The 18,950-nt window shown below is 45.6% G+C and overlaps 1 protein-coding gene across 8 annotated transcripts in view; it reads left to right on the top strand.

The window, feature by feature from the left end:
• NUP214 (nucleoporin 214) overlaps positions 1 to 18,950 on the top strand; it is a 94,409-nt gene that overhangs the window by 8,970 nt on the left and 66,489 nt on the right. For 6 of the 8 annotated variants that reach the window (XM_047098202.1, XM_047098200.1, XM_047098199.1 and 3 more), the window contains exons 8-16: positions 299 to 405; positions 1,048 to 1,114; positions 4,396 to 4,522; positions 5,433 to 5,594; positions 10,286 to 10,730; positions 12,275 to 12,447; positions 14,783 to 14,880; positions 18,089 to 18,175; positions 18,383 to 18,532. In XM_047098202.1, coding sequence (XP_046954158.1) covers positions 299 to 405; positions 1,048 to 1,114; positions 4,396 to 4,522; positions 5,433 to 5,594; positions 10,286 to 10,730; positions 12,275 to 12,447; positions 14,783 to 14,880; positions 18,089 to 18,175; positions 18,383 to 18,532 — 1,416 coding nt within the window. The remainder of the gene's footprint in view (positions 1 to 298; positions 406 to 1,047; positions 1,115 to 4,395; positions 4,523 to 5,432; positions 5,595 to 10,285; positions 10,731 to 12,274; positions 12,448 to 14,782; positions 14,881 to 18,088; positions 18,176 to 18,382; positions 18,533 to 18,950) is intronic. The other 2 variants (XM_047098203.1, XM_047098197.1) reach the window with 1 other exon arrangement.

The following is an 18,950-nucleotide window of genomic DNA, read 5'->3' as shown; positions in this document are numbered from 1 at the left end:
ACAGGCCCACTACGTGCATAAGAAAACGGTATCAGAGAGGCTGTGGGATCTGTCCGTGCCTGGCCCACAACCAGAAAGTGACAGAACAGCGTATATACAGTTCTGTTCAGTGGCCACCATTCCCGTGCCTTGAACTACTCCACTCTGCCTTTATATCGTGCTTGTGGACTTGGACATAGATTTTTGGGTGAATTTTTTCATAAAACTTAAATGGTTTTGTTTTTTGCGATCCTTAACTGTGTAGAATGAAAGAAAAAGTGCACATGGGATTTTTTTTTTCTCCTTTTGTTTCTGGTAGAAAAAAGAAGAAAAGCACCCAGAGATATTTGTGAACTTTATGGAGCCCTGCTATGGTAGCTGCACGGAGAGGAAACACCATTACTACCTCAGTTACATTGAAGAATGGTGAGCCGAGAGCCCGAGAAGGGTTCCTCCTCTCTCTGTCGGGTCCCACCTGAACCACTTGGTTCCAACGTTGAAACGCTTTTCTGTAGGAAAGGAGAATGGAGAGTCGAGGTGCCCCACACATATTTTCCTCTGATGCTGGATAATGTCTCTCTGACTCCTGTTTCCCCAATCTTGAATTATCTCCATCGAATACTCACTGATCCTAAAAATCCCGTTTTCTCAATAACCCCGGTGATGACTTGACAATGATACTGATATGTAAGGAACATATTAAAAATTTCCCTCAGAGCAAAGGGCTTCCTCTTGAAAGGTAGACAGCTTGAAGCAAAGCTCCTGTCCGGAATTTCACCAGATTATTCTGTTCACAGGGCGATAGATTTATTGGAAATTCCGACGTGATTTTGTCATGTCTCTCGGAAATGGTCAGGCAGTTGGCCGGCTCTCCAGGGCTTTATCCGGTGAACTAAGAAGTTAAGCTTTGTATCTAAAATCTTCTCCCCTCTCTTCAGCCACGTAGGAAACCTCACCTTCCTCCTTGACGTCTTGAGGAAGTCCTTATGGACGCTACCTCAGGCTCAAGTCGGGTTAGAACTGTTGCTGTGTTTTAGTTTAATGGCCTTCCGCTTTTATTCTTCCAAGGGATTTAGTGCTGGCAGCATCCGCAGCTTCAACAGAAGTCAGTATCCTTGCTCGACAAACAGATCAGGTAAATTTCACTCTCTTGTCGCTTCTCCGTGATACTTTCCTGAGAAAGACTCTGGAGGGAGTTAAAACTATGGTGAAGGTTTAGATGAAGCCACGTCCCTTTGAATGAGTTCCTGGGTGACAGCAAAGCTGACGCTTCGCTGATGTGACTGAGCGCCTCGGGCCAGGTGGCTGAGATGTCACAATGGACACATGTGGGTTTCAGACTCCACTGTCAGCCAAAGCCCTTCTGTCCTTTCTGGGTCCACTCTTGATCTGTGGAAACATACGATGAGGTCTGCTGTCAACGGGAGCACGCCTGGATGTAGGAGGTTTTTCTGCCTTGTTTTGTTTTATCACCTTTATTTTTTTGCTCTTGCTTGAACCTGCCCCTTCATTCCATCAGCTATAACCCATCCTTGATTAATGGAGAGAAACATGCAAATCATACCAAATTGTGACTCATCAGGAATATTTTGTTTCACTTTGGGGCCGCCTAGGTGGCTCAGTCGGTAAGCTTCCGATTTCTACCAATTTCGGCTCAGCTTACAATCTTGTGGCGTGGGGGGGGGCATGGGTTCGAGCCCCGCATCGAGCCCTGCGTGGGGCTCTGTGCTGACAGCTTAGAGGCTGGAGCCTGCTTCAGATTCTGTGTGTCCGTGTTTCCCTCTCTTTCTGCCCCTCCCTTGCTGTGTTCTGTCTCTCAAAAAAATACATTTTTAAAAGTTTTTAAAAAGGGAGGCACCTGGGAGGCTCAATCGTTTGAACGTCCAACTTCGGCTCAGGTCCTGGTCTCACCATTCAGGAGTTCGAGCCCCGTGTCGGGCTCTGGGCAGAAGAAGGCTCAGAGCCGGGAGCCTGCTTCGGAATCTGTGTCTCCCTCTCTCTCTGCCCCTCCCCCACTCACGCTTTCTCTCTTTTTCTTTCTCTTTCTCTCTCAAAAATTAATAAACATTAAAAAATTAAATTAAAAAAAAAGAAATATGTTGTTTCACTTTGAAAAACCACCAGAAAGCTAAAAGCGCCCGTGCAAGTAAGTGCCCACCTCCTTTCTTGCACTTTGTCCTCCTTGCAGACGAACGAGGTAGGCTGAGGTGGTTGTGACGCCATCCGAAACTGTGGTGGGTTACGCGGAGTCACCACAGAGGAGATGTGCTGAAACAGAAAAGTTTTCTTGAAACTGGTGCCTGGAATTTTAAAGAAAAACTTTTTTAAGTTTGATTCATTTATTTTGAGAGAGAGAGAGCGCATGAGCAGGGGAGGGGCAGAGAGAGGGAGAGAGAATCCCAAGCAAGCTCTGCACGGTCAGTGCAGAGCCCAGCACAGGGCTTGAACCCATGAACTGCGAGATCATGACCTGAGCCGAAATCAAGAGGTGGACGCTTAACCAACTGAGCCACCCAGGCATCCTGAACCTTGAGTTGAAAAATGTCTCGTGCACCCCACACACAGATACATATTTCTCGCCAACCGGTCAGTATTTACCCATCATTGTCCACATGGCCAGGTGGTCCAGTGCGTGGCTCTCGTGGCGTCTAGGGTGGGCCACTTGGGGGTCACAGGCTGAATGCAGCAGCCTCCTCTGAAGTCTTTGATCGATTTCAGTGACAGTTTCTTAATATCACGATTTTATGTCCCAACACCCTTTAAATATACTTATATTTTTGTTTCTTATCAAGACCGTTTATGTACGTGGTTAAAAAATCAAATTCTAGAAAAGGGTTTATAAATGAAAAAAGTCACCCCTGCCCTACCCTGTCCTTATCCAGTCCTGTTTAGAGGACTTTTTTTTTTTTTCGAACTTGTAGCATGTTTTTCTTTTAAAAGCTAACCTCCTTATCCCTAAGTAATACCCTGCCTTATCACTAGATAGTGATTATTAATTTTAGACCTTCTTGGCTGTTGTGGCAGGTGAGGATATAGCTCACTTGAGGCCCTGAAATCTTTGTCCTTCCCTTACTAGGGTTACAGTCCTGTTGTAGTTTCTTCTGTTGGCTGGCTCTGCAACTATAAGTAACATTTTTTACCTTCATTTCTCATGACATCACCATACACGGTGAAGTTCTCTGACCTTCCGCTTTGTGGGAGGAATACCTTCTCCCCAACCCTTGCGTTCAGCACACCTTCCCCCACTCCTGCCTTCCAGCTCTTGGCATTCTGTGGCTCGTCTTTTGTAAAATCAAAATTGGTATTGTTTGCATTCTGTTCCGTAGTGATTATCAAGTCTTCTTTATTTTGAAATTTTTTAAGTTTATCTTGAGAGAGAGAGGGAGAGCATGAGCGGGGGAGAGGCAGAAAGAGGAAGAGAGAGAATCCCAAGCAGGCTCCACACGGTCAGTGCAGAACCTGATGCCAGGCTCAAACTCGCAAACTGTGAGGTCACGACCCGAGCCAAAACCAAGAGTCGGACGCTTGACCGACTGAGCCACGCAGCCGCCCCAAGTCTTCTTTATTTTTGTGTGTAGATTGTTTTTCAAAGTTGACATCAATTTTGTTTTCATTATTATGAATGTGACTGTTCCTCTCACCATTGCAAAGTCATGGAGTACGACTGTGTTCCCTTTCCTCAACAGCTTTTTGCTTTTCTGTTATTCATGGAGCATTATTATTCCCCTTTGATTCATGCTGCCCAGTTTGGGTCAACACTGAAAGTTAGACAAATGTGATTTTTAAAAATCAGAAGTCATTTGTTGGCAGGAATACAGCCCACTCAGGCGGACAGGAGCAACAGGGCAGTTTATGGGAAAGATGTAGTGGTTTCTCAAGGACCCCAAAGGCAGGAAGGGGGACCAGTGTGAGGAAGTGATGCCGCGATCTGGGAAGACGGGAACTAAGGGTGCTTCTGTCTCCGTGGATGAGCAAGCATAGAGCATGTGGCCAGCTTTATTAGCCGCCTTGCGGAAGACCGCGGTAGCCATCAACTGGAGGTCCTGGTCCTGGTCCCACATTTCCAGGGGCAGCTGCTGACCGGTTGGTGCAGGTATGAGATTCACCCACCATATTTAGGAATCTACCTAGTTGGGTTGGACGGTACCTCGGAAAGTGTTCATGATAGCGGTTATTTATTCCCGAGGCAGAGACTTGGTATACCGGGGGCAGATAGGTTGATTTGGAATATTAACCCCTCACTTGCTAGGACGTTCATGGCTTTTAGACCATCTTCCCAGATTTCCAACTCTAGTCAACAAAGAAATTGAAACCGAGAGTTTTTTTTTTCCTTCTCTTCTATTTGAACAATGGTAGGAGAACCAACGCAGAGCTCTTACCAACACAGCATTTTCACCTTCTGTTTCTTTCTTCCAGGTTAATTGGGAATCTTGGCTCCTGGAGGATTCTAGTCGAGCTGAACTGCCTGTAACAGACAAGAGTGATGACTCACTACCCATGGGAGTTGCCATAGACTATACTAACCAAGTGGAAATCACCATCAGTAAGTGTGGTCTGATGTAGTTTAGTTTCTGATCACGGTTGATATTTAAATCCCATTCTATGGGTTCGTGACAGAATCTACGCTGCAGGGCACTTTTAACTTCTGGTAGCCCATTTCCGCTTGAATGATACAGAGTGTTTGGTGATGACATTAGCCTAACTTGACGGACACTCTTTGACGAGTCAGACTGTGTGTGTGTGTGTGTGTGTGTGTGTGTGTGCGCATGCGCGCGCTTCAAACCATAGCAGCGCTTGGTTTGAAGACACAGATTAGAATGGACACCTCAAGCACTTGGCTTCCAAATCGGGCCTGAGTATGTGCTCTGAGTATGTCTTCTCCCCGGCTGAAGCGTGGCAGAGCTCCTGTGCTGCGAAATGTGCGAGGGCAGTGGAAGACCTGAGTTCCTCTCCTTTCCCTAGTCGGGTTACTTGGTCTTACTAGCTCATTTACTTTGATTCTTTTCCAGTCTTCACTGACAAACCGTATGCTTATGACTCAACTGTGAATGAACATACAGTAGTTTGACTCCCCTTTCTGCGTCCTTCTGTGTGTTTTCCAACGTCTGTGGTCTGTCACTTCTCTGCCAGATCAGCCCCTTCCTAGAGATGCCGGTCTCGGGCAGGGGAATATCGTGAACACGGAGACACGCTTGTAAAGCTCGCGGGAGCCTAGGGACAGTCGCGGCTGCCCTGCAGGGTCCAGCAGGGTAGGGGCGGTCAATAATGGCAGTAGCTCTCTTTAATGAGTTGGTGCCCGAGAGACTGTTCAGATATGAAGCGGAACACGGGGGCTTGAGCTTTACTGTTGGGATGAGTCTGCTCACCCCTTCTTGCTTGGGGCGGTCTTTCCCTTCCCGCCCAGGCCCTTCATGACTTGGCTCTTTTTTCACTTCTGTTTTCTTTCTTAACAGATGACGAGAAGACTCTCCCTCCTGCTCCGGTTCTTATGTTGCTTTCAACAGATGGTGTGCTTTGTCCATTTTATATGATCAATCAAAATCCTGGGGTTAGGTCCCTCATCAAGACGCCAGAGCGGCTCTCATTAGAGGGAGAGCGACAGCCTAAGTCGTCAGGTGCGTGCCTCTTCCTGCGCTGGAAGTTGGGGAGTACCGTGGGCTTGTTCTGGACTATTCCCAAGGCTAAAAACTGTGTGGGGATGTGTAGTGGTCCTGTTCATCCGCTCGTCCTGTCTTCATGAGGCAGGGACTGACTTTTCCTTGAACACATGCGCATTCTTGCTTCCCCTTGCCCACAAGCTTTAGTCTCTGACGTTGACTTTGGTGAAAGGGAAGCTCGGCCCAATGGATCCCATCAGGTCATTTAGCAACAATATCCTGTTATAGCGCCCTGTGTTATAGGTCTCAACCCTAAAGACGTTCGTCCGAGGGATTAAATATGTGATTGTGCATGCAGTGGCTGTCACGTAACTGTTACTGGTGTTGCATTTGTTGACAGCTAGTGGAATATATTGTGAAAAAGTGCTATATGCTTTATGATTCCTTTCTTATGAGAAAAAAACATATATACGTACGTATTTAGGGAAAATACTAGAAAAGTGTATGTTAAAATCTAAATAATGGTTTTTATCTGGGTGGTGGGAACATGGGATTTTGTTTTCTTTTTGTTCATATTTAATTTTCTTTAGGTTCCCCCCCCCTTTGAAAATATTACTTACGTAGTATACGTTTATTGGCAAAAAATTTGAAAATACAAAATCACTTAAGAGTTCCTCAGACGGGCTCCTGGGTGGCTCAGTCGGGCGGCCAACTACAGCTCAGGTCATGATCTCGCAGTCTGTGAGTTCGAGCCCCGCATGGGGCTCTGCGCTGACAGTTCAGAGCCTGGAGCCTGCTTCTGATTCTGTGTCTCCCTCTCTCTCTGCCCCTTCCTTGCTTGCTCTCTCTCTGTCTCTCTCAAAAATAATAAACATTAAAAAAAAAAAGGAAGAAAGAAAAAGAGTTCCTCAGACATGGGGGTGCCTGGGTGGCCCAGTTGGTTAAGCATCCAGTTCCAGCCCCACATCGGGCTCTGTGTTGATAGCTCAGAGCCTGGGGTCTGCTTTGGATTCCGTGTCTTCCTCTCTCTGCCCCTTCCTCGCTCACACTCTGTCTTTCAAAAACAAACATTAAAAAAAAAAGAACAGAGTCCCTCAGACATCAAACAATAGCCGTAGTCTGCATTTTGGTGCATATTCTTCATGTATGTAAATGCACGTATATAAACACTAATATGTATTTTCAGCTTTTTCACAGCGACAGTGTATCACTTGTGAGAACGAAGTGTAAAACTTTTTAAAGGGGGAGTGTTTCATATTGTCGAATTTCACCACTCTTCTCTTTGAATTCCGTGAATATATAACTTTCAAGACTTCTCTGGCTAAAGAAGTGCATAGTGTGATCAATTCTCTATCTAAGAAAAAGCGTGTTGACCAGTCGGGGTGGATAAGGTGGACAGTGTATTTTCTTGCTGCTTCCCGATGCAGAATGAGTTGTTCATAAACAGAACCACTCAAGACACTTGGACTCCTGTCACTTGACAGTGAGTCCCCAAGTAGTAAACCAGGTCACCACACATAGACTATGATAGCAGGGGACCTCATTGTTTATAGTGTGTGTGCTCTTTGAGTGTTTTTTGGTTTTTTTTTAAGCTTATCTATTTATCTTGAGAGAGAGAGAACGCCCATGCACGTACCAGCAAGGGAGGGGCAGCGAGAGAGAAAGAGAGAATCCCAAGCAGGCTCCGCACTGTCAGCACAGAGCCCCATGCAGGGCTCGAACTCATGAACTGTGGGGGGTCATGACCCGAGTCAAAATCAAGAGTCGGACACTTAACAGACTGAGGTACCCAGGCACCCTTGAGTGGGTTTTGCCTGAAGTGCTCATGAGTACCACAGGCTACCTACACTTAGTTACTGTGCGGGCTGTTGACAGGCAGTGCACCCTGGGAAGTTGGGAGCCTGCAGGGTGACGTCTGTTTCTGAGCACAGTTCAGTTGTGAAGGGCTTCGCTACTAGCCCATTAAACCCCCGAGCACAAGCAGAGGCCAGTTTTACTGTTCACCTTTCCTAGAGAAAGCCCCCTCTTCCATCCCGCTTGGTCCAGAGGGGACAGCCAGATGAGTGGAAGAGGGCCATCGAAGGGGGAGAGAGTGGCCTGCAGCTGTCGCTGAAGCCTAGGTGGCGGGTGCAGAAGGCATTAACGGTTCCATCCATTTCCACTCTGCCGCTCCGCGGATGCTGGGTTGAATGATCAGAAATGCACGAGGGTTTTCATGTGCTCGGTTCTGTTTTCAGGGAGAACAGTGCCTCTGGTGTCTTTCGGGTCTGGCACGTACTTTTCACGTAGGTCTACTGAACGTGCACGGAAGCGATGAACAACGTATACGTTTGTGTCTTCAAAGAAGCTTGCAGTTGCCAATTCCGTCTTTGTTGTGTGAAGTAGTAACAGAATAAATTTGTTTGCATTATGCTTCCGCTAAAGTGACAATTTCCTGGGGTCTTCGTTTTGACGTAGTGAAGATAAATTAATTGCCATCTCAGTTTGGAAGAATCAAGACCCATTAATATAAACGTGTGGGCAGTAAATATTGCTTTCTTACTTACCGAGTTGTTTAATTTGGCAGTTTAGTGTGTTACTTTATAGAAAGTTTGGAAAACAGAAAAAGATTTAAACCTGTCTTCTCTTCTAGTGTTTTTTCATAAACATCTTTCTTTGTAGTTGTAAAATATCATATACATCGTTAGTGTGTAGATTTTTAATTTAAATTGTGCTTCCTACATTCTTAATCTTTGTGATTCTTTGAAAAGAGTGACTGCTTACTCTTCCATTGGACATCTTTTACCATTTGTGTAAAAAGACATTAAATGTCTTTTTCCTATTTTAGGTTATTTTTGTAGGCTTTATTCTTAGAAGTGGGATGACTGAGTCCATTTTTTATGATTTTTGAGACATAATGCTAAAGTGTTTTCTAAAAGATTGTGCTCAGTTAGGTACCTAGAGATAAAGCTTTCAGGTTTATTTTACCCTTCCAAACATAGGGGATTGTACATATTTAAATTTTGATCATTTAGAGAACAATCAAAAATAGGCCTCATTTACATTTGCATTTCTTTGATTAGGCAGATTGATCAATCATGTGCTATTTTGCGAATTAGGTTCCTGGATTATATCAGAGTCTTGAAATTTCTTTATCACAATTTGTATGAGCTTTTTAAAAAATATAAAACATTGTCGTTTGCTACAGATTTTTTGTTTAGTTACCTTTTAGTTATGTAACTGTCTTTAGACAGTCAAATATATATATTTTTTTAAGTTTACTCATTTATTTTGTGAGAGAGAGGGAGAGAGAGTGAGCAAGCAGGGGTGGGGCAGAGAGAGAGACAGAATCCCAGGCAGGCTCTGTGCTGGGCTTGAACCCATAGACCACGATATCATGACCTGAGTTGAGCCTAGATCAAGAGTTGGATGCTTAACCGACTGAGACACTTAGGTGCCCCTAGGCAGTCAAATCCTAATCTTTTCCTTTGTGGGTTTTTTTTGTTTGTTGTTGTTTTTGTTTTTGTTTGGTCATTTCTAAATTATAAGTTGTTAGGCTCTCAGTAATTTTTCTGACTTTTTGCCTCCTTGGTTTTGAAATGTACATATGCGTGTGTTTACATATGTAGATATCTTTAATTTATCTGGACTTGCTTTTAGGGACTATTATGAAGTGGGAGTGGAAGTCTGACTTAAAGTTTTCTCCTAATTGTTGATGAAATGCTGCAGAATAGTTTGTTTTTCACTGTAACATTAAGAGATGCATTTCCCTCGCTCTGGGATTCAGCTGGGTGTCCATGAAGTCCTGTTAATCTAATGCCTTTCCTTGTTTCCTTTTTCTTTCAAAGTTGGGTTTTTGTTTTGTTTGTTTTTTTTTTAATTTACTGGTTTTTTAAAGTTTATTTGGGGGGCACCTGGGTGGCTCAGTCGGTTGAGCGGCCGACTTCGGCTCGGGTCATGATCTCGCGGTCCGTGAGTTCGAGCCCCGCGTCGGGCTCTGTGCTGACAGCTCGGAGCCTGGAGCCTGTTTCGGATTCTGTGTCTCCCTCTCTCTGACCCTCCCCCGTTCATGCTTTGTCTCTCTCTGTCTCAAAAATAAATAAACGTTAAAAAAAAAATTAAAAAAAAAAAATAAATAAAGTTTATTTGGGGGGGTTAGAAAGAGGGGGAGAAAGAATTCCAAGCAGGCTCCACCCCCAGGGCGGGGCCCAACATGGGGCTCAGTCTCATGACTGAGATCATGACCTGAGCTGAAATCAAGAGTCTAACTCTTAACAGGGGCGCCTGGGTGGCGCAGTCGGTTAAGCGTCCGACTTCAGCCAGGTCACGATCTCGCGGTCTGTGAGTTCGAGCCCCGCGTCAGGCTCTGGGCTGATGGCTCAGAGCCTGGAGCCTGTTTCCGATTCTGTGTCTCCCTCTCTCTCTGGCCCTCCCCCGTTCATGCTCTGTCTCTCTCTGTCCCAAAAATAAATAAAAAAAAACGTTGAAGAGTCTAACTCTTAACTGACTGAGCCCCCCAGACACCCCCCCTTCAAAGTTTTGTTCATCTGCCCATGTGGAAAATTTGTTACGGAAAGTCTGTCAACCCCACTTTTCTCTCTCTCTTTTTTTTTCCTCTTGAACTAGGACAGTCGTCTCCGACTTCATTCTGCCACGAGCCCTGTCATGTAGACTTCCATTATTTTGGTGCTAATTTCTCTCTTCCTTTTTCTCCATTTTGTTCACTGCAGGGAGTACCCCCACTACTCCAACCTCCTCTCAAGCCCCGCAGAAGCTCGACGCTCCAGCCCCTGCGGCCCCAGTCTCTGGTCCACCTCCGTCGCTGGCCACTCCCCCTTCCACCTTCTCTTTGCCTTCTGTTGGAGTCCCCACTGTGTTCTCCTTTGGTTCTTCGTCCCTGAAGCCATCTGGTTCTGCCACAGGGGAGCCCCCTCCGTATTCCAGTGGTTCTGGCACATCTACCTTCTCTTTTGCTCCTCCTTCTCAAGCCTCCGTAGCGTCCACCCCTATGGCCTCTCCCATGGTGCCATCCGCCAGCACGTTCTCCTTTGGATCATCGGGTTTTAAGCCCACCCTGGAAAGCACACCGATGCCAAGTGCATCTGCTCCAAACATAGGAATGAAGCCCTCCTTCCCACCCTCGTCCTCTGCAGTCAAGGTCAACCTTAGTGAGAAGTAAGTAGCGCTTGAAGAAAGAGTGGTTCTGCTGGAGCGTGCGTGGAAATATCACGTGTTAGTCACTGGAAATAGTCACTGTGAGTGGAGTAATGAATAGATTTCCTCTTTTTTCCTGTCTTCCAAAGTAATACTTGCAAATGGTAAAAATTCAAACAACGTAAAAGGTTTGCATTTAATCAGGGGACGGAGTCCAGAAGAGTCTCTTAGAATTTCTTGTTTTTAAGTTATTAGAGGTTTATATTTAAGTGATTGTTTTTGCTTTTTTCAGATTTAAAATGGAGGAGATAGTCCTTATTTTACAAAATGAGGCAATAAGGAACATACACCCTGTGCGGGGAATGAATCTCTTATAGCCCTTTGCCCCGTGTCTGCCCTTCACTCTCTGAACGGCTTTCTGACAGCCACCACAGTAAGCTGTGAAGTTGTACACACATCAGGTGACTCTCCTGCGTGACAGTCCCTGGGGGCTTCTCATTGTTCTTCGAGGACTGTCCAAACTCCTTAGCGTGATCCTTCACTTTCCTCTCCATGTACGTCCCCCCCACCCAGCTCACTCCTATCCTGTTATTTAACTTTGTCTCTGGCTGCGTTCTCCCCACTGGAACGCAAAGCCCCTTGATGAAAGTGATCCCTTGTTCCTCGTAACGCTCCCAGCCCTCCCCCACTCATCTCTGCTACCTCTTGTCGCCATGGACGCGGTGCTGGCTGTGACCACCACTGCTGCCATTGTCACTGTTGATATCAAGTCACCACACAGCCACCTCACCCTAACAGTTGCCTGGTATTCCATTTTGTCGCTGTACCGTGAATTATATGGCCGGTCATCTGATGCTGGACATTTAGATTGTTGACAGACTTTGCCCTGTGGGTAAAGCTTAATTTTCCATTCCCGTAAGCATCCGAAAGACAGTGATCTCCTTTCGTCTTTTTCACTCCCCAGAGGAGGTGATCGCCCAAAGCAAGTTCTCAGTGATTTCCTTGGGAGAAGGAGAATACCAGCCTCTCCTAATAGTGGAGTCCCAGCCTCTCTTTTTTTACTTAGCTTGATGGAATAGAAGATCGGTATTTCATGTCCTGATAAACTTCATTTCTCCTTCATGTTAACTACTACTTATTTTCATTGAGTAGTTTGCTCCTGAATACACAGAAGATCATTGGTTCCTTGGAGCGATCCCCTTTTATAAGAAATAGCCAAACATTGGGGCGCCTGGGTGGCTCAGCTGGTTAAGCGTCCGACTTCGCTCACGTCATGATCTCACAGTTTGTGAGTTCGAGCCCCGCGTCGGGCTCTGTGCTGACAGCTCAGAGCCTGGAGCCTGCTTCAGAGTCTGTGTCTCCCTCTCTCTCTGCCCCTCCCCTGCTCACACTCTGTCTCTCAAACATAAATAAACATTAAAAAAAAAAAAAAAAAAGCCGAACACTTCTGTTTCACAGAGGCAAAAGCATAGGGATGGTAAGTTGTCCCTCGGTAGCATTGCTCAGGACCAGTGTGAAGGAGCCTCAGTGGGGGCCCTCCTCATGCAGTCGGACCGCCGTTTCAGGTTCACTGCCGTGGCTCCCTCCAGCCCTGCCATCAGCTCCCAGGCTGCACCTGCGACGCTGTCGTTCCCCTCTGCCTCCAAGCCGGCTGCTTCCGGACCTCTCAGCCACCCCACGCCCCTCTCGGCATCCAGCTCCGTGTCGTCAAAGTCCTCGGTCTCTCCCTCGGCATCAGGTATGATTTTAAGGAAATCAGCCCTGAATTCTTACATTTGCCTGTTTCACTTGTTAGGAATCCTAGCTCACGTAGTCAGACCGGATTATTTTTTCTTGCTTCCTGTATCTCACGCTAATGTGCTGTGACGCCTGTACTCTGGGGAGGATTGCAGTGGCCTCGACGCTGCCACCCTCGGCCCTCTGACATTTCTCATGGAGCCAAGTGTACTTGGCGATTCACAGGCGGGGTCTCGTTGCGTGGCATCTGCCCTCCCGTGCAGCCTGCCCGACGCAAAGGGCAGTTACGGAACAATTCGTGGAGTTGGCGTGAAAGAGGAAAAGCCTGTGGTGACTGTGAAGCTTATCGCCCCTGATGACTGTCTTTGGGTTTTCATACCCAGCCCTACTGTAAGCACGTTTACTGAGCGCAGGTTGTAAGTGGTGATAGTTACCATAACCAAGTTGAATCCAAGTGCATGGTAAAACTCTGTGAACAGACGTGCCTGGCCTTTTTTTCTTTCATCCTGCAGAAAGGTTGCATAAATTGTGTAATGAAAACTGGGCCCTTCACCAAGGCAACGCTTGGTAACATTTTGCACCGTTTGCTTTGTGTCTTTATTTTTTAACATGTATTTTTTTCCTAAGACGTTGGAGAGTTCTTCGCAGGCCCTTCACCCCTAAACACGTTAAGCGTGTATCTCTCAAATACAAGCGTACCTGGTACGTTAGCACACTCAGGAAATTGAACAATAATCTGATCGGTAGCCCACATTGACCTTTCCGTGGTTGTCCCAATAGTGTTCTTTAGGGCTTTTTTCTCTCCATTCAAGGAGATTTTCTGTTTTAGTTTTTTCTGTATTCTGTTTTAGTTTTTTCTCTTTAGTGTTAGTGTCACACGTTTCTTTGTCCTGTTCCTCTTTCTTAGCATTGATGTTCGTGAAGAGGTCAGGCCAATAGTTAGGGAGCTGGCCCTCAATTTGGACCTGATTGTTTCTATAGGACGAGATTCCATTTCAACATTTGGAGTGGTAATACCACATAGGTGATGTGTATTGCATTGCACGATCTCATTTTGTCCTGACATGAGTAATGTTTCCTTGCTTATGTGGTTAGGATGGTGTTTGCCAGGTGTGAGTTATTTTCACCAATGCCAGAGATAATACCTAGCCAGACGTGTTTGGGTAGCCATTTGGTGTTTGAGTGTTAGGAATAATGTTATCTTGGTAACATCCTGAGCAGGCATTGAGCCGTGAATTCGTGAAATCCTCTCCCTTACCTATTGCTCAGGAGAGAAGGCTGCTTTATGGAGTTTACCAGAATCCCCTCATTCCAGGACTTTCCCTCAAGTTCTGAAAGACAGACCTAGAAAGTTCAGGAGACTTGCCTTCGTCTTTTCACATCTGTTTTCAGTGTAGGAGAGAAGATTTGAACCATGATGAGCGTCCACAGTCTCCTTTTGCACTGCTCACCACCCACATCTCGCTGCCCTTCCATTGCCGTTATTTTATTTTATTTTATTTTATTTTATTTTATTTTATTTTATTTTATTTTATATTTTATTTATTTTTTAAATTTTATTTATTTTTAAATTAAATTAACTTTAATTTTAATTTTACATTATTTATTTTTAAGTAGGCTCCACACCCAATGTGGGGTTTGAACTCACCACCCCAAGATCGAGAGTCACATGCTCCACCCGATGGAGGCAGCCAGGTGCCCCCTGCCATTATTTAATTCTTAAGGTTTGGAGGGTCCTAGGTTATTGGATCGCAACCTCAGTAGCATGTTAGACTCACTGGGGGATCTCTTCCCTGACAGTTCAATCAGGCTCTCTGGAGGTGAGGTTTAGGTGTGAGTTTTTGGTGTGTTTATTTTTTAAATGCTCCCTAGGGGAGTCTAAAGTGAAGCAGAGCAAGGCTTGTTCGAGAAGCTTCCAGGAGCTTCCTCGAGGGTCCTGAAGACCCTATGAGTTCTTACAAGGTGATGGGATTATTTAAACTTTGTTCCTCATTCTCAGAGGTGCAGCAGGTGCCTCTGGGGAGTAAGGATGGGCCAAATGGCCAGCCTCCTGGGCCTGCACAAAAATGCACATGCCTACTTTCAGAGACATTCCAGTTTTATCTGCTTTATAAAACAGTTTCGTGTCTGAAAATGTAATACGTGTTTTTTAGTTATCTTGGAACAGGCTAATAAAAACTGTGGACATCATTCTTAGTAACAGAAATCATAGGAGGGCCAGGGGCACTGGGAAGCTTTTTTTTTTTTTTTTTTTTTTTTTTGATTTGAGTGAAGGACACATAACGCTGAGAGAAAGAATGGGAAGAAATGCTGTTTTCACGGCCTTCTTATTCCAGCAGGGCGGTCTGCTCAGGGCAGCCCGGGCCCAGCATCCTCAATGGTACAGAAGTCACCCAGGATAACCCCTCCAGTGGCAAAGTCAGGCTCTCCCCAGGTATGTTGAAACTCAACTTACAATGCTGTGTTTGTTCATGCGAACAGTCGTATGTGTTTATTATAAAATGGGTGTTCGTGTTTTAGAATCCATATCTTTGAAATAGTACTCGGGACTACGTGACGGGAAATACTAGAACATGAGCCTTGAACATTTGTAATGTGTGCGCATAAAAGCCATTTATCTCAGCCCCAGAGCCTTAGCATTGTCTGCTCTTCTGGTTCCTGAGCTTGTCCCTGCTGTGCTGGTCACTTGTTGTATTCTCCTTATGTCTGAAAAGACTGTAGCACCTGATTTTTTTTTTTTTTTTTTTTTCTCATTTCCAAAGTAACCGACTAATCTATCTGGGGTCCTCTGTTTCTGTGCCTTTCCATAAGATTTTGGTTTATTTTACTTTTTTATTAACACATAATACACATAGGGGGAAAAAAAATACACCCGTACACTAGCTGAATTCACCTTGGCAGCCAACCCCCAGATGAAGAGATGGAACATTACCAGAATGCCAGAATTCTCCCTCATGTATGCCCTTCTACTCATTCTCCTGGCCCAAGGGAGCTCCCTGCTATGACTTCTAACAGCATAGCTTAGTTTGGCCTGTTCATACCTTCTCTGAAATGGGTTCACACGGTATTCTTTCTTTTCTTTTCTTTTCTTTCTTTCTTTCTTTCTTTCTTTCTTTCTTTCTTTCTTTCTTTTTTTCTACACAGTGTGTATTCTTGTGTTTGGCTCAACATAATGTTGAGTTGGTTTTACAAACAATGTTTGTGAAATCGATCCATATTGTTGTGACTATATGGAATTCATCGGGTGGCTATGCTACAAGTCTTTATTCTACCCTTGACACATCTGAAGAGCTTCTGGGTTTAAATCATTGTGAATAGCGTTGCTGTGACCATGGTAGTTGATGTCTTTGGGTGAACATACGTATGCATTTCTGTTGGGCATACACCTAGGAATGGAATTGCTGGGCCATAGAATATACATAGATTTCTCTTTAGTAAATTCCCACCGTGAGTATATAGCGGTTCAGCTGGTCCATATCCTCACTAGTCTTTGTATTTTTCATTTTTTTATTGTTGTACTTTATGATTTTAATTAATATTTTCCTGATGACCGCTAAAATTGAGCCTTTTTTCCATATGGTTTTGGCCAGTTGAATATCTTCTTTTATGGGGTGTATGTCTTAGTGATTCGTAAGAGTTCCTTGTCAGGTACACACGCACATACACGCACACATAATGCAGATACTTTCTCACTCTGAATTGTCTTCATTCTATTTGTGGTTTCTTTTGATGACTTAATATAGTTCTTGGTACAGTTCAGTATATCAACTTTTGTTTTATGATGAGTGCTCTTTGTGTTCTATTTTAGAAATCATTTCTGGTTCCAAGGTCCAAAAGCTTCTTTCCTGTGTTGTTGTTGCTTTTTAAAAAAATTTTTTTTAACGTTTATTTTTTTAAAAATTTTTTTTTTTTTCAACGTTTATTTATTTTTGGGACAGAGAGAGACAGAGCCTGAACGGGGGAGGGGCAGAGAGAGAGGGAGACACAGAATCGGAAACAGGCTCCAGGCTCCGAGCCATCAGCCCAGAGCCTGACGCGGGGCTCGAACTCACGGACCGTGAGATCGTGACCTGGCTGAAGTCGGACGCTTAACCGACTGCGCCACCCAGGCGCCCCTTTAACGTTTATTTTTGAGAGAAAGAGACAGACTGTAAGCAGGGGAGGGGCAGAGAGAGGGAGACACAGAATCGGAAGCAGGCTCCGGGCTCCAGTCTGTCGGCACAGAGCCCGACGCGGGGCTCAGAGTCACGAGCGGTGAGATCATGACCTAAGCTGAAGTTGGACGCTCAACCGACTGAGCCACCCAGGCGCCCCATGCTTTCCTATGTTTTTCTAAAAGCTTTATTATTTTACTTTTCATATTTAGATTTATAATTTGTCACCTCAGTTTATTTCTATGGTTTGACTTAAAGAGAATTTTAGGTCACTTTCCCCACTTGATTATTTGCATGCCCTCAGGACCGGAGTCATGGTTTTTGCTTCTTTTTCCCAACCAGCCCCAATCCTGCCCACGGCACGCACCCATACAGGTATACAGTAAACGCCCAGGTGACGGGTCTAGTGTTAGGCATAGTGCATGGCACATGGTATTTATTAGATAAATGTTTGCTGTTTTAATGGTTGCTCACGCAGTCTAAAAATTCTCTGTTAATTGTTGCAGATATCAAATAATCTAGAAGCCATCTCTATAATGTCTTCTAACGTCCATACAGCAGAATCCTTGATTTCTGCCTCCCCCACAACCATTCCAGGTCGTTTGCTCAAGCTCCAAACCGAGAAGTCATTCTAGATTTCTCTATTGAACAGAACCTCTCCCTAGTCCTTACTAGTGGAAGGACTTGTCATCTGTGCTCTGGTGGGGTGTGTGTGTGACGTAAATCCACATCTCTGTCGCTCCTGCTAATGTCATCGTTCAGGCCATTGTCCTCTCTTGCGTCGTTACCCTCCTGACTGCTCTCCCTACTTCTTCTCCCTCTCACTGATATCTGTGCTCGATTTAACAGCAGGAGGGATCTTTTAAAATCGTAAAGCAAAGAATAAACTCTCCTGGGACTCTAAGAAGCTTCCCAGCGCACTTAGAAAAACATCCAAACTCCTTGTTTTAGTTGTACACGACCCACCCCTGCCCTCTCCACCTTCCTCCCTGACATCACTGTGTCCACATTTACTCTCTGCCCCCAGCATGCCACACATGTTTCGTGCCTCGCATTCTTTGTGCTTGCTCTTCTCGCTGCCTGGCAGGTGCTTCCCCCAGAACTTCCCGTAGCTGTCTGCTCTACCTCAGGGTTCAGTTCAGAGACTGTGCTCGGTGAGGGCGTTCTGGGCCATCTCACCTCCAGAAGCACCCCCTTTCTCTTTTGCCATGTCACTGTCCCTGGCTGAAGTGTTTACTTCTTACCTGTCTTGGCCCAGGAGACGTTAAGTTCCACGAGAGTAGGGCCCTCCTCCGTCTTGTTCACCCCTCTCTCCACTGTCTAGAACGTGCCTTACACCAAGTAGGTACCCGGTCGGCATGGGTTCGAAAGAACAAGTGAGGGAGCGGTGACTGTATCACGAGGGCGCAGGTGCCGAAGCAGCACCGGCTTCAAGAATCAGTACGTGTGGTGGGGGTGCACCTGTCAACCTCTCGCCTTCCGTTTCAGGCCAAATCACTTCAGCCTCCTGTTACGGAAAAGCAGGGCCATCCGTGGAAAGAGTCAGATCCTGTGATGGCTGGAATCGGGGAGGAGGTAAAGTCGATCCTGGAGATTTTTCCCAGACGTAGCTCTGGCAGTGAGACGGGAGCGGCTCTGAGCGCAGACCCCGCACGAGCCTTTTGTTCCGGCGTCTGGCCGTGGTGCTCCCAGGGGGTCGTGCTTGCCAGGGCGCAGGGGCAGTGACGGTGCTGCCGTGCCGTTCGGACTGAGGGGGTGCTTCCTCTTCCGTGGCTTCTGCAGATCGCACACTTTCAGAAGGAGTTGGGAGAGCTGAAAGCCCGCACTTCCAAAGCTTGTTTCCAAGTGGGCACTTCGGAGGAGATGAAGATTCTGCGAACGGAATCCGACGACCTGCACACTTTCCTTTTGGAGATTAAAGAGACCACAGAGGTCTGTGCCTGCTGATGCACTTGTAAAAGTTGCTCTCCTAGCACTCCGTGGGTGTATGTCCTTCATTCTGCGAGGACCACTGGTGGTGGCTTTTAGAAGGACGAGTAGTTTGCCTAGGAGTGCCAAAGTTCAGATCCTACCTTCAGCACTTCATTATGTGACTTTGGGCAAGTTAACGTAGCTATGCCAGGTTTTAGACTGAGAAAATGGAATAATAGTAGTAGTTTCTGCCCTGTTGACACCTACAGGGCATTCCAGAAAGATCCGTTATGGTTGCTAGTTCAGGTATATTTGAAAATTTCCCATATTTTGTAGTAAATTGTTGGGCTATAACAAAGAGTTAGGTTGAGGGGCATGTCCGGTATAAAGACCTCAAGTGTTGGCTGTTACTAGTATTTCCCCTGTTACTATTCCTGGT

This window comes from Lynx rufus, unplaced genomic scaffold, assembly GCF_022079265.1.
Source record: "Lynx rufus isolate CCGP_SWC_20201006 ecotype Redwood Valley unplaced genomic scaffold, mLynRuf1.p SCAF_44, whole genome shotgun sequence".
In the NCBI taxonomy this organism is placed as follows: domain Eukaryota; kingdom Metazoa; phylum Chordata; class Mammalia; order Carnivora; family Felidae; genus Lynx; species Lynx rufus.
Note: the sequence above shows the minus strand (reverse complement) of the source record. Positions and strands in the feature narration are given on the sequence as shown.